The 14,600-nt window shown below is 48.6% G+C and overlaps 2 protein-coding genes across 2 annotated transcripts; both read left to right on the top strand.

The window, feature by feature from the left end:
• Positions 1 to 1,826: 1,826 nt before the first annotated feature.
• On the top strand, positions 1,827 to 2,369 carry LOC130041212 (high affinity copper uptake protein 1-like). Its single transcript, XM_056133276.1, has one exon. The coding sequence runs from the start codon at positions 1,827 to 1,829 to the stop codon at positions 2,367 to 2,369; it is 543 nt and encodes a 180-aa protein (XP_055989251.1).
• Positions 2,370 to 11,433: 9,064 nt separating this feature from the next.
• Positions 11,434 to 12,220, top strand: LOC130041211 (high affinity copper uptake protein 1-like). Its single transcript, XM_056133274.1, has 2 exons — positions 11,434 to 11,964; positions 12,038 to 12,220. The coding sequence occupies exons 1-2, from the start codon at positions 11,434 to 11,436 to the stop codon at positions 12,218 to 12,220; spliced, it is 714 nt and encodes a 237-aa protein (XP_055989249.1).
• The last annotated feature ends 2,380 nt before the right edge of the window (positions 12,221 to 14,600 follow it).

The following is a 14,600-nucleotide window of genomic DNA, read 5'->3' as shown; positions in this document are numbered from 1 at the left end:
CTTGCCCAGGAGTAATTCCTGAGTGCAGAGCCTGGAGTAATCCTGGTGCATCGCTGGGTGTGACCCAAAAAGGAAAAAAAAAAACACCTTGAGATACGTAGTTACAAAGTTGTTCATAACTGGATTTTAGTCATAAGATGTTCCAACACCCAACCCTCCCCCCTCTCTCTCCCTCTCCTTCGAGGCATTGTAGGTTTTAGCACAGATACGGGAAGGTTATTTTGTTTATCATTTTCTATCCTTTCAGCACTCAGTTCCTGTCTAGGATCATCATCGTGATCCCATCTGCAGCCTAACTGTTCTCTTCAACCCCATTCCACCCGCACTAGTGGTAGGCTTCTAAAAATAGGCCAGTCCTCTAGACCCTTTTCCTGCTGTCTTTGGGTATGGGTTTCATGCTATGTTTTTTCATCTTCTGCACATGTCTTTCCCCTTCCTTCTAACTTAGCTCCTGCAACATGATTGTCTCCACGTCCATCCATGTATAAGCAAATTTCATGACTTTATTTTTCCTAGTGACTATGTAGTATTCCACTATGTAAATGTACCACAATTTCTTTATCCAGTCATTTACCCTTGGGTACTTGGGTTGTTTCCAGATTCTGGCTATTGTGACTGGTGCTACAATGAACTTAGGAGTGAACACAGCATTTCTACTGTGTGTTCTTGGCTTTTGGGTTTATTCCCAGAAGTGGTATTACCGGGTCACAAGCAACTCCATTTCTACTTTTTTTTTGAGGAATACCCATATTGTTTTCCAAAGTCAGCCTAGTTGTCATCGTACCAGCAATGAATGAGAGCCCCTTGCAAAAGTGCCAGCGCTGGTTCATTTTGGTGTGTGCAGTGTCTATGGTATGAGATGATATCTCATTTTTGTTTTGGTCTGCATCTTTCGAATTAATGATGTATGACTATATCACTGTCATGCCGTTGTTTGTTGATTTACTCAAGTGGGCACCAGTAACATCTCTTTTCCTCCCAGCCCTGAGATTTTAGCAGACTCTTTTTACTCCTCTTTTTCCAATGATGGGCTGAGTGATAGCACAGCGGGTAGGGCGTTTGCCTTGCACATGGCCGACCTGGGCGGCCCAGGTTCGATTCCTCCGTCTCTCACAGAGAGCCAAGCAAGCTACCGAGAATATCTCGCCTGCACGGCAAAGCCTGGCAAGCTACCCGTGATGTATTTGATACGCCAAAGACAGTAACCAATCTCACAATGGAGACGTTACTGGACCCGCTTGAGCAAATCAATGAACAATGGGAGGACAGTGCTCAGTGCTTTCCCAATGATTGGAGGCTCTTTCAGAGTCAGGAGAATGAGACCTGTTGTCACTACTGTTTTTGACATATCAAATACGCCATGGGAAACTTGCCAGGCTCTGCCCATGCGGGCGGGATACTCTTGGTAGCTTGCCGGGTTCTCCGAGAGGCATATATTTAGTGATGAAGAGCATAATATAGGAATATGTTTCCCTTCCTGGGAAATAGAATGAGTGCGGATATGAGCTATTCCTGTCTTGGATTTTTTAATTCTATCAAGGCTTTCCATCAGAGATTGGTACAGAGGGAGAAACTCCAGGGAGAGTCTCTAAGGAGGGTCGGGGAGGGTGGGGAGGCTCAGGGAGGGTCAGGGAAGGTCATGGAGGGTTTGGGAGGGTCCCCTTCCAGTATAAATAAGAGGTAGGGCTCAGAGATTTATCCTGTTTCTGCTAGAGACTCTGAGAAGAGGCTGCAGAGCAGGACTGCATCAACCTTCCAGAACCTTCTACAACACATCCATTCCTGGGACAATGGGCCATTGTCACCATCACTCTGGGATGAGCGCCATGGGCCACACCAACGCCCCGGCCCCTCCACCCCAGCCTCCGGCCACCTCGGGGCCCCACTCCCACGGCAGCAGTGCACACATGTCTGTAACGATGCCCATGACCTTCTACTTCGGCTACAGAAACGTGGAGCTGCTGTTCTCCGGGCTGCTGGTCAACTCAGCTGCGGCCATGGCCGTGGCTGTCATGGCTGTGTTTCTGCTGGCCCTGGGCTACGAGGGACTCAAAAGAGCCCGCGAGGGACTCCGCGCCCAGTGCTCGCCATTCCCGAGGCCAGATGGAACCCGCCCCAAGGAGACGTCCCAGCCGCAGCTGCTGAGGGCGACTCACCTCCTGCAGACGACACTGCACGTGCTCCAGGTGGGCCTGAGCTACCTGCTGATGCTGATCGCCATGACCTACAATGCCTACCTCGGCCTGGCTTTGCTGGCGGGGGCCGGTGTGGGCTACTGGCTCTTTGGTGGGAAGAAGACGGAGGACGTGGAGTCCCAGAACCATGACGTGAAAGCAGTGGAGCTCCATGATGTTGACATTGGAAATTGACCCTCCCTGCATGATGAGCACTCACCTCCTCTTCCCTACAGCGTCATCTTGACACTCTGCGTCAGCAATTCTGATGAGTTTGACATCTCTGAGCTAAAGCGGCAACTGCTCCTGGCAACTGTTCCCTGAGGAGCTGGAACACAGGAGAGGAAGCCCCTGGACCACCCTGTCTCCCTGGTTCTGTGTCTCATTTGATGCACATCCCCGAACCTTGCTTCCTCGGTGACTGTGTTCCTGCTTTGTTTCACTGGTTTGGGGGTATGTTGGAGTTACCCTGGGTGAGGGGATGGAAAAGGGATGAGCTCTGTCAGCCTGAATTGTTGGTGCGCGAAGGTATTTGTTATTATTAGTGAATCCTGAAACTAATAAACTTCAGAGTGTTTGTGCTCTTTGATGCAAACTCTTGTCTTTTGGGGGATGGATGCTCTGGAAGAACTCAGTGGAGGTGGTTGGGTCAGCCGAGGATTGGGTGGAGAGTGTCCAAGGATGGTCCTGAGGTGACTGGATCTTTCCTAGATCCTGCTCCTTCTTACATTAAGATTGTGTTGGCACAACTGCCTCTGTGCGCTATTTAAGTGCATTAGTGACCATGATCCTGAGACTCACAAATGAATCTCGGAAGAGAGCTGCAAGCAGCAGAGCTGTCTCTGGACCCCAATTATTTAAAATTTTGGAATTCCATTAGTGCACGGTTGCAACGGTGGCTGTGAGACATCCAATTTTTTTTTGTACTTTGTTGTTGCATCACTGTGAGATAGACCCTTACAGACATCTCCTGCTATCCATAACAAGCAATACAAAATATAAGATTTAGCATCTTCCTGTGGGGCAGTCTTGAGTGGTGGTGGGATAATCCTAAATAATGGTGGTGGGCAGGTGTAATGGTGGTGGGATTGCTGTTGAAATATTGGATGTAATCAATTATTGTGAACAACTCTATGAAAATAAAAAAAAGTAATGATTGCGCTGGTAATAATGGCATTTAGTAAGCAAACATTTCTCATTTGAATCTACCCTGAACTCTCTCTATTAGCTTGGTTACCTTCATGGTCCCGAACGAATGGCAGCAGGGCTGGAGGATAAGGCCCAGGGAATAAGGCTCTGGCATTGCACATGGTTCATCTGTGTTTGATCCTCAGTGACCCGTTCTGGTCCCCTGAGACCGCCTGGAGGGAACCCTGAGCTCAGGGTAAGCCCTAGGCACAGCCAGCAGTGGCCAAAAGAAACAAGAACCAAACCAACTGAATTTGCAGAGAGTTTGGTATTTTGAGGGGCAGAAAAAGGAAGAAGAGTCCTGGAGATACTCAGCCCTGCTCTGTGGCATGATGGGTTAGCGTCCAGGCCCGACATGCATGTACTACTCATGGGCACATCTGCCTGTGCTACACTCCATTATCACTCACCTGAGACTCTGGAGTGAGTTATTTTTCTATACTACATATGCATATATAATTTTCAACACTGTCCTTCCGATATACATCAATTTGCTCGAGCGGGCCCAGTAACATCTCCACTGTGAGACTTCTTGTTACTGTGTTTGGCATATTGAATACTATCGGTAGCTTGCCAGGCTCTCCGAGAGGAGCGGAGGAATCAAACCCGGCTCGGCCGGGCTGGCTGCATGCAAGGCAAATGCCCTACCGTTGTGCTATCACTCCAGTCCATGTAATCTTCAAATTATAAAAATATAAATATGTACTTTGAAGAGCTCTGGTCTTGTTGCTTTGTTTTTTTAAAAAATCACCTTGTGATACAGTTGCAAAGTTGTTCATTATTGAGTTTCAGTCATACAGTGTTCAAACACCCAACCTTTCACTCCTTCTATCTCTGTCTCTGTTTCTCCCTCCCTCTCTCTCTCTCTCTCTCTCATTTCTCTCTCTCTCTCTCACTCTCTCTGTCTCTCTCTCTCCCTCTGCCTCTCCTTCTAGGCATTGAAAGTTTGTAGTGCAGGTACTTAAAGGTTATCATTTTTACCTCCTTTCTTCACTCAGTTCTTGTCCAGAGCGATCATTTCCAACTATCATGGTCATAGTGGTCCCTTCTCCATCCTAATTGCAATTCTCACCCCGCCCCACCTGCACTCTCTACAAGATTCTAGACTAAACTTTGGGCACTTCCCTTCTGTCTTTGGGTATTAGTCCCCTGCTATGTCTTTTTTATATCCCAAAAGGAGTACAATCTTTCTATGTCTATGCCCTGCTCTCTGACTCATTTTACCCGGTATGATAATCTCCATGTCCACCCACGTATAAGCAAATTTCATGACTTTATTTTTCCTAGAGTCTATGTAGTATTCCATCGTGTAGATGTACCATGGGCTGGAGCGATAGCACAGCAGTAAGGCATTTGCCTTGCCCGCAGCTGGCCCGACGGAGCTGGGTTTGATTCCTCCACCCCTCTCAGAGAGCCCGGCAAGTTACTGAGAGTATCTTGCCCTCACGGCAAAGCCTGACAAGCTACCTGTGATGTATTCAATATGCCAAACACAGTAACCACAAGTCTCATGATGAAGATGTTACTGGGTCCACTTGAGCAAATTGATGAACAACAGGAGGACAGTGCTACAAATGTACCATAGTTTGTTTGTCCAGTCATCTCTTCTTGGGTACTTGGGTGGTTTCCACATTCTGGCTATTGTGACTGGTACTGCAATGAACATAGGAGTGAAGATAGCATTTTTGCTGTGTTTTTGGCCCCTTGGGTATATTCCCCTAAGTGGCACTGCTGGGTCACAAGAACTCCATGTCTAGTATTTCTTTGGAAAACGTCCCCATATTGTTTTCCAAGAAGGCAGGCCCAGTTGGCCTTCCTACCAGCAATGAATAGAGTTCCTTTCTTCCCGCATCCGTGCCACCTTGTTCTAATTCTTTTGGTAGTGTGGCAGTCTCTCTGGCGGGAAATGATATCTCGTTGTTGTTCTGGACAGCATCTCCCAATGATTAGTGGTGTAGAGAGGAATATCTGTTCATAGGACTATGTTCCCCTACCTGGGAAATAGAATGAGTGCTGATATGCATTTTTTCTGTCTTGATTTTTTAATTACTTCCCTCGAGGCTTTCCATCTGAGATTGGCTCAGAGGGAGGGACTGCAGGAAGAGTCTCTTAAGGAGGGTCAGGGTACTCCAGGGAGGGCCAGGGAAGGTTTATGGTGGGTCAAAGAGGGACAGGGAGGGTCAGGGAGGGTCTCCTCCAGACCACATAAGAGGAAGGGCCCTGACTAGCCTCACCTGGTGTCTTCCAGAGACTCTAGAAGAGGCCACAGTGCAGGACTTCATCATCCTTCCAGACTCTTCTACAACGCATCTTATCCTGCGACAATGTCCTATTTGCCCAATCATGCAGGAAAGAGCCCCATGAGCCACACCAGCTCCCTGGGACCTCCTCAGCAGCTCCCGGCTACGCTAGTGGCCCCACTTCCGTGGCAACAAGATGACGATAGTGCCCTTGACCTTCTACTATGCCTACAAGAACAAGGAGCTGCTGTTTGCTAAGTTGACCATTTACTTCATTGTAGCCATGGCTGCAGCTTTTGTGGCTGTGTTTTTGGTAGCGATGTGCTACAGAGGACTCAAGAGAGCTCGCGAGGGGTTTCTGTGCAAGTTTAGGAGGGACTCCGTGCCCAGTGCATGCCTTTCGTAGACCAGACAGAACCTGCCCCTGGGAGATGCCCTGGCAGCAGCTGCTGAGTGCCGCTCACTTCTTCAGAGGATGCTGCACGTGCCCCAGGTGGTCCTGAGCCACCTGGTGATGATGACTGCCATGGCAACCAAGCATCTCTCAGCTGGCATCGCTACTGGCTCTCTGGTGGAAAGAAGGCAGAGCTAGCACAGTCAGAGAACCATGACATGAACGTAGTCGTGGTCAAGTTCAGTGAGAGTGACAGTGGAAACTGAGCCCCACTGGGCAGACAAGATCACGTTTCTCGCCCCTACAGGTTTCTCGACTTGCCACCTGTGTGGCAGCCATTCTAATGAGTTTGATGACCACGGAGCTAACGGAAAGCTACACCTGGCGATGAGCTGCAACACTCACAGGAGATGAAGCCCCTGGTCACCTGCCCCCTGGGTTTCAGGTGCACTTCCGTGCCCTGTCTAATGTACAGCCTCCCTCCTGGCTCCCCTGGTGATCGTGTTCCTGCTTTGTGTCTGTCTCTGGGGTTATCCTGGGGGAGGGCATGGACAGGGATGAGCTCCTTCAGCCTGAGCTTAGGCCAAAGGTGTTTGTTATTCTCAGTGAACCCAACAGCCAAACTTGACAATAAATGCCTCTTTGTGCTCTTTGGTGTCTTTGTTTGGGGTGATACATCAGAAGGACATAGTAGAGGGCAGAATTGGGTGAATCAACGACTGAGAGGAGCGTGTCTGAGGATGCTTCTCAGGGTGACGGGATCTTCCCTGGGATCCTGCTCCTCCTTGCATTAAGATTGTGTCAGCGACGTTGACAGACAAGGGGAGCAGATCAATCTCATCTTGTATCAAACCTTGAACTCTCTCCTTTAACTTCATGGTCACAGCTGAATGGCAGCAGGGCTGTAGAGATGGGTCAGGGGGTAAGGCCATTTCCTTGCACACAGTTGACCTGCTATCGGTCATCTGCATTCTATCTGCTCCCCTGAGCCTGTGTGGAATGATTTCTGAGCACAGAGTAAGCCCTGAGCACAGCTGGCATTGGCTACAAAGCAGAAAATCACTGAATGTCAAGAGAGGTAGATTTTTTTGAGGGAGAGGTATAGAAAGAGAGGAGTCCCGGGATACTCAGCCCTGCTCTGTGGTATGATGGTTTAGTGCCAGGCCCGACCTGTGTGTTGGTGGCCCTTGTGCCATGCCTGGTGGTGCTGGAGCTTCATCCTGCTCTGCCCTGCCCACAGCCCAGCATGTCACCCCACTTCCTGCACCCTTCTGGCGCTGCTATAATCACTTTGTGTCTTGTATTGTATTCCATGATGGTACTGGCAGAGGAACAAAGGCATGCGGGTCCCGGGGCTGAGATCTCCAAACTGCTCGGATCAGGGCTGAGCATCCTCCACCCAGATCCTCCATCTACCAGTAGGCAGGGTCACACCCACCAACTGGTTCCCTGGCGCCGTGTAATCCCATCAAAGGCCAAGACCCAGAGACTATAAAACCCAGCTCCTGGACATCTTATTATCTCATTCTTGCTTTGGACAACTTGGCACGCTACCGAATGTTTCCTGCCCACACAGCAGAGTCTGGCAAACTCCCCGTGGCGTACCCAATATGCCAAATACCAGTAACAATCATGGGTCTCATTCTCCTAACCCTGAACGAGCCTTGAATATGACACTATTTAAAATCTCAGGGCTAGGACGAAGGAGACGTTACTGGGGCCTGCTCGAGGCAATCTATGGACAACAGGATGATCGTGATCATGATCATCTTGTATTGAGCAATACCTATGACAGTTTCTTCTTAAAAATATGTGTTTCTAAACTCTGAAGAACCTGCCATCAGTTTTCATCAATACATTGGTTCGGCTCTTCACATGTTACCTGTCTGAATGCAAGGTTCCATCCCAATGGAAAATCAGCAGGACTGTACTACTCTACAAGAAAGGAGACATCCACAACATTGGCAACTATCGCCCTATCTGCCTTTTGTCTGTCCTCTACAAGCTGTTCACTTGAGTCATCCTGAATAGGATTAGCAGAACACCAGATGAAGGACAACCATGTAAGCAAGCCGGCTTCCAAAAAGGATTCAGCACCATCGACCATATCCACATGATAACCAAGCTCATTGAGGTTTCTCGGGAGTTCAAGATGCTGTTCTATCTAATGTTCATTGACTTAAAGAAGGCCTTTGATTCTGTTGATACTGAAGCAGTCATCGAAGCCATAGCCAAACAGGGCGTTCAAACTCAATACATCAAGATCCTCCGTGAGCTGTATTATGGATTCACTACCAGGACCTCACCACTCTACAAGGAAACAATCATCCATATCAAGAGAGGGGGTTCGGCAGGGTGATACCATTTCACTGAAACTCTTCAGTGTCACCCTCCAGAACATCATGCGATGACTGGAATGGGAAGGAATGGGAGTGAAGATAGATGGTTGGCAACTACACAACTCTGCTTCACTGATAACATCTTTCTAATAACACCAAACATTAGCCAAGTGACAGAAATGCTGGCCGACTTTGACCATGAGTGTGGAAAGATCAGACTACAGCTGAATCTCACAAAGACAATGTTTATGAGAAACGTTCTCATCTTTAATGTTCCATTCACTCATAACAGAACAAACATCTCTAAATGTAACAGTTATGTATACCTAGGTTGAGAAGTCAACATGACGGATGACCTGGCACCTGAGTTGCGCAGGAGGAAGAGAGTGGCTTGGAACGCCTTCAAGAGTGTCGAAGAAATAGCTAAGAGTATGAAGAGCCTCCAGCTCCAGGCACATCTCTTTGATTCCACTGTTCTTCCTGCATTAACATACGCTTTAGAGACCTGGGCCCTATGAAAACAGAATGAGAATGCTATTTGGGTCTCCCAAAGAGGAATCGAAAGAACTATGCCTGAAGTATCACACTTCACTCAAGTGAGAGAAAGAATTTGGAGTTCTGACCATTGACAATCAAGAATCAGGGAAGCTGTCTCATTTGCCAAGGCGTCGAAAATTAGATGGGCTAGACACATAATGTGATTTGGAGACGACCTCTGAAGTAGAGCCGTTGCCGACTGAATTCCACAGGACGTCAAAAGATCACGTGGCTGCCACCTACAAGATGGTCAGACTTCTTCATCAAGGCCCTGAACAATCAGTTTGAGGCTCTTCATGTTCCTGGAGCAAGCCGTCGCCACCCGGCTACATTAGCACATGACAGGGACGAGTGGAGATGTTACTGGCACCTGCTTAAGCAAATCAATGAGTAAAGGGATGTTATATGATCAAGTGATCAAGTGATTTCTAAGCTACTTCATTTTGTTTGTTTGTTTGTTTTTGGTTTGGGGCCACACCCAACTGTACCAAGGGCTACTGCTGGCCCAGCATTCAGGGATCACTCCTGGCAGGACTGCGGGATCATATGGGATGCTGGGATTGAACATGCTGGCTGTGTACAAGTCAAGCACCCTACCTGCTGTACTATCACTCAGTCTCCTAAACTACTTTACTGTTTTTTATATTCATTTATTTTTTAAAAATATTATTAAATAAATCACTGTGAGATACAGTTACAGATTTACAAACTTTCGTGATTACATTTCAGTCATACAATGATCGTGTACCATCCATTCACCAGTGCCCATTCTCCACCACCAATGTTCCCAGTATCCCTCCTACCACCTCCACTCCCATCCCCACCTGCCTCTGTGGCTGGCACATTCCCTCTTTCTCTCTCTCTCTCTCCTTTTGGGTGTTATGATTCGCAGTATGTGTACTAAACTGGCCATCATGTTCGATCCTGAGTCTACTTTCAGCACACATCTCTCATCCTGAACGAGCCCTCCAAGCATCAATTACTTGGTGGTCTCAGGAGGATTGCTCCATGGCTTGGAATCTGGTCTCACATGCTGGGGGGAAAAGGCAGCTGAGATAGAGAAAGGACCCTAAGCTACTTTAAATTTAAAAATAAGCTAGGCATAAACCGAAAAGAGTCACAAATATTATTTAGACAGGATGCTTTTAAGCTGTGGTTATGGGGGCTGTGTGTCACGTTTTAGGGTTCACCCCTGTTTCCACTCCTTCAGCTTAGGGGCTCGAAACCTGCTTCCCGGGGTGAGGACTGCTTGCTGAGACACAGTGAAGATGTGGGTCTCAGGCCAGACAGAGGGTGGGTGTCCCGGGTGGGTGTTCACTTCCTCTACTGATGGTTCATTTCCTCAGGGAAATGGGGAGAAGAATTGCGTTGGTGGTGAGCACTGTGGAAGGAGGTGGGCACATTTAGAGTGGAAATAAAGATGAAGGAAGATCACCAGGTGGAGTTCTGGTGGGACAGGATTAACTCTGCTGTTTTGTTTTGTTTTGTTTGTTTGTTTTTTGGATAACACCTGGTGATTCTTTGGGCTTCTTGCTCTGTAACAAGGGATTGCTCCTGATAAGCTCAGGAGACAATATAGGGTGCCCTGGTGCCCTGGTGGAAATTGGGTCAGCACATGCAAGGTAAATGCTCTGTTCACTGTTGTGCCACTCAAAGAGGATGGTGCGTTGTGACAGACTCTGGATCCACTGTGTGCAAGCAAGTGCCCTCCACACTGTACTGTCTCTCCAGCTCGAAAGACACTGCTGTATATGCTTCACAAGTTCCAACCATGTGCACTTACATCAGTCATGTATTTTGGTGGGCTGTGAGTGGTGTTTTAGGCCCATCCCATAGTCTACTCAGAACCCACTTCTAGCTCTGTGCTCAGGAGTGACCGTGGCAGTGTGCGGGGGCCGACATGTAGCATTATAGCACTGCCCTCCCGTTGTTCATCAATTTGCTCAAGCAGGCCCAGTAACATCTACGTTTTTTGAGACCTGTTGTGTTGGGGACGGGAGTTCCCTAGCCCTGGGAGGCACGGAGAGACCAGACAGACAACATTCCTGCAGGAATTCAAGCAGGGTTTTATTCAGACAAGCATGCTGGGGCTCTGCAACATACCCAAGGGAGGGAGGGAGCTAGCCGGGCTGGGTGACTGGTCTCAGAACCAAGTAACAAGTGTTCCTGGGATGGATAGCTGCTCCATCTCTGCGAAATAGAGCCCTTGCTGATGTATCTTTTTTTTTTCTGTCTTCTATTTGTCAGTTACTTTCTATTGAGGCTTTAAAATTTGAGATTGGCTCAGAGAGAGGAACGCCAGCTAGTGTTTCAAAGGAGCTGTTTAGGAAGGGTCAGGGAGATCAGGGAGGGCCGGGAGAGTCAGGGAGGTTCAGGGAGGGTCACGGAGGGTTGGGGAGGGTCAGGGAGGATTGGAGAAGGTCAGGGAGGGTCTCCTGTACTAAAGAGGCAGGACTCCTCCAAGCCTTACGTGTTATCTGCCAGAGACCCTGAGAAGAGGCTGCAGTGCAGGACTCCATCAGACTTCCAGAATCTTCTACGAAACATCCATTCTTGGGACCATGGACCACTCGCACCATCACTCCGGGATGAGCATCATGGGCCACCCCAGCGCCCCCGCTCCTCCAACCCAGCCTCCAGCCACCACGGGGCCCCACTCCCATGGTGGCAGTGCACACATGATGCCTATGACCTTCTACTTCGGCTACAGGAACGTGGAGCTGCTGTTCTCGGGACTGCTGATCGACTCGGCTGCGGCCATGGCTGTGGCTGTCGTGGCCGTGTTTCTGCTGGCCCTGGGCTACGAGGGACTCAAGAGAGCCCGCAAGAGACTCCATGCCCAGTGCTCGCCTTTCCCCAGACCCGACGAAGCTTGCCCCAAGGAGACGCCCCGGCCGCAGCTGCTGAGCACCGCTCACCTACTGCAGACGGCGCTGCACATGTTCCAGGTGGGCCTGAGCTACCTGCTGATGCTGACCGCCATGACCTACAACGCCTACCTGGGCCTGGCGGTGGTGGCGGGTGCCGGCTCCGGCTACTGGCTCTTTGGCGGGAAGAAGGCGGAGGATTCCCGGAACCCTGATAGGAATAAGGTCGAGCTCCATGAGATTTGCGGCGGAAACTCCTGTCCTGCAGGAATGAGCCCTCACCTTCTTGTCCCTCCAGAAGCCTCTGGATTGCAGCTGTTCTGATGAGTTTGACTACCATGCGTTTCCCGATGACCGGAAACACGCACAGGAGAAGAAGCCCCTGGACCACCCTGGAGTCCTGGTTTATGGTTCACGTTCTAATGCAGACTCCATCCCCGGCTCCCTGGATATTATGCTTTTGTTTGTGTTTTGTGATTAGAATGGTTTTTTTGCTTTTTCTTAGTCATGAAAATTGAACTCAAATTTCACAATAAAACCCAAATTTCACAATAAAAGGCTTGAGCTTTTGGCCTCAATGAATGGAAAGGAAATTCTCCAGAGCGTGTCCTTGTGTGTGATGGTCTGGTCAGGAATTTCTAGCATGGACACAGGGTGGGGTGTGAATATCAGGAGGAGGGGTGCTGCCCATGGATTTGTGTTCTGGGAGAGGTTGACTCTTTCATGGGGGTCCTGTTGCTTTTTGGATTGCAATAATTTTGTCAATTTGGAATTTTGTCACTTGGCCAGAGAGAACATACAGGGGGTCGGTGCTTGCCTTGCAGGCAGTCAGAGGGGTTCAATCTCTGCTTCTTCATCTGTGCTCCACCAGGAGTGATTCCCTGAGCAGAGCCAACAGCACATACAAGCACCACTAGCCAGCAACCAGAATCACACACACACACACACACACACACACACACATTAAAATTGATGGGCAAAAAGAAAATTTTCATTTCAGAAAGAAATCTGAAGAACATTTAACTTTGTCTGGTGCCTGGGTCATCATATCCAATGAAACAAGCGTATGAATGGCTTTCTTCTGTTTGGGGGCATTGTCGGGGGTTGTTGGTGACCCTAGACTTGCTCTGTGTCCCAGACAGTCAATGATTGTTGTAGCCTGGCCCCAAAAGCAAGCAAACCAAACAGAAATAAAACCAAGAAGACAAATACCAAATTCAGGCACTGGCCAATTTGTTCTCCGCTGCAGACTCTCTTGCTGGTTGGCAGGCTGGTGGTCTTGCTGCATCCTCACTTGGTACAGGGCTGGGGTGGGACTGGGGTGCAGGGTGAACCTTTATGCATGTTTTCCTATAAGGATTCTAAACCCGTTGTCCTCATGTAGGCTCTAGCCATAGTGCAGTGCAGAGAGCACTTACCTTGCTCGTGGCTGACCCAGATTCCATCCCCGTGTCCGTATATGGTTCCCCAAGCCAGCGAGGACTAATCCCTGAGCACAGAGCCAGAAATAAGCCCAAAGCACCACTCGCTGGGTGCCATCTGAAAAAGCCAAGAGTGTTAATCATGTCCCAAGAGCCTCCCCTTATGGCCTTTGTCCATCTTTATTACCTCTCTGGGCTGCATCCACTCCTCCCAAAGTGCTCACCTCCAGCACAGTTCCTGCTCCCATTTTCCCTGAGAAAAGGAACCATCAGAAGAAGATGCATATGGCTCCGGACAACATAATCATTGTTGAGACCCACATCTTGCCCCGACATGCAAGACCCTAAACTGAACAAATGGAAAGAGTGGTAAGCCTTGATACGTGACACACAGCCCCCAAGGACCACCACAAGACAGAAGAATCCTATCTAGTCACGATCGCAATCACGATCATCCTGTTGTTCATCAATTGCCTCGAGCAGGCACCAGTAACGTCTCCTTCATCTTAGCCCTGAGATTTTGAAGTGCCATACTCAAGGCTCTTTCAGGGCTAGGAGAATGAGACCCATCCTTGTTACTGGTATTTGGCATATTGGGTATGCCACGGGGAGTTTGCCAGTCTCTGCCATGTGGGCAGGCTACATTCGGTAGCCTGCCAGGTTGTCCAAAAGTAAGAATGAGATAATAAGATGTCGCTTCTAGGAGCTGGGTTTTGTAGTCTCTGGGTCTTGGCCATTGATGGGATTGCGTGGCGCCAGGGGGTGAGTTGGTGGGTGTGACCCCTGCCTACTGGAAAATGGAGGATCTGGGTGGAGGATGTCTAGTCATATTTGTAAATTGTCTTTGTTTTGGCCTAATTTATTTTTAAATTTAAAGCCGCTAGAAATACACAGCAGCCTTTAAGAAGAAATGGTATTTTGTCATGTGCTTTTTTGCCATTCGGATTTCTTCTTTGAGAAAGTTTCTGTTCATTTCATTGCCCCATCATTAATCATCAGGGAGATGCAGATCAAAACCACAATGAGATACCATCTCACACCTCAGAGACTGGCCCACATTCAAAAGAACAAAAGCAACCGATGCTGGCGTGGATGTGGCGAGAAAGGGACACTCCTTCACTGTTGGTGGGAATGTCCACTGGTTCAGCCCTTCTGGAAAACAGTATGGACGATTCTCAAAAAATTAGAAATTGAGCTCCCATTTGACCCAGCAATACCACTCCTGGGAATATATCCCAGAGAGGCAAAAATGTATAGTCGAAGTGACATCTGCACTTGTTTGTTCATTGCAGCACTCTTTACAATGGCCAGAAACTGGAAGAAACCTGAATGCCCAAGAACAGATGACTGGTTAAAGAAACTTTGGTACATCTACACAATGGAGTACTATGTAGCTGTTAGAAAAGATGAAGTCATGAAATTTACATACAAGTGGTACAA

Source organism: Sorex fumeus, unplaced genomic scaffold, assembly GCF_029834395.1.
Source record: "Sorex fumeus unplaced genomic scaffold, SorFum_2.1 ptg000098l, whole genome shotgun sequence".
Taxonomy (NCBI): domain Eukaryota; kingdom Metazoa; phylum Chordata; class Mammalia; order Eulipotyphla; family Soricidae; genus Sorex; species Sorex fumeus.
This window is presented reverse-complemented; position numbering and strand designations above follow the sequence as displayed.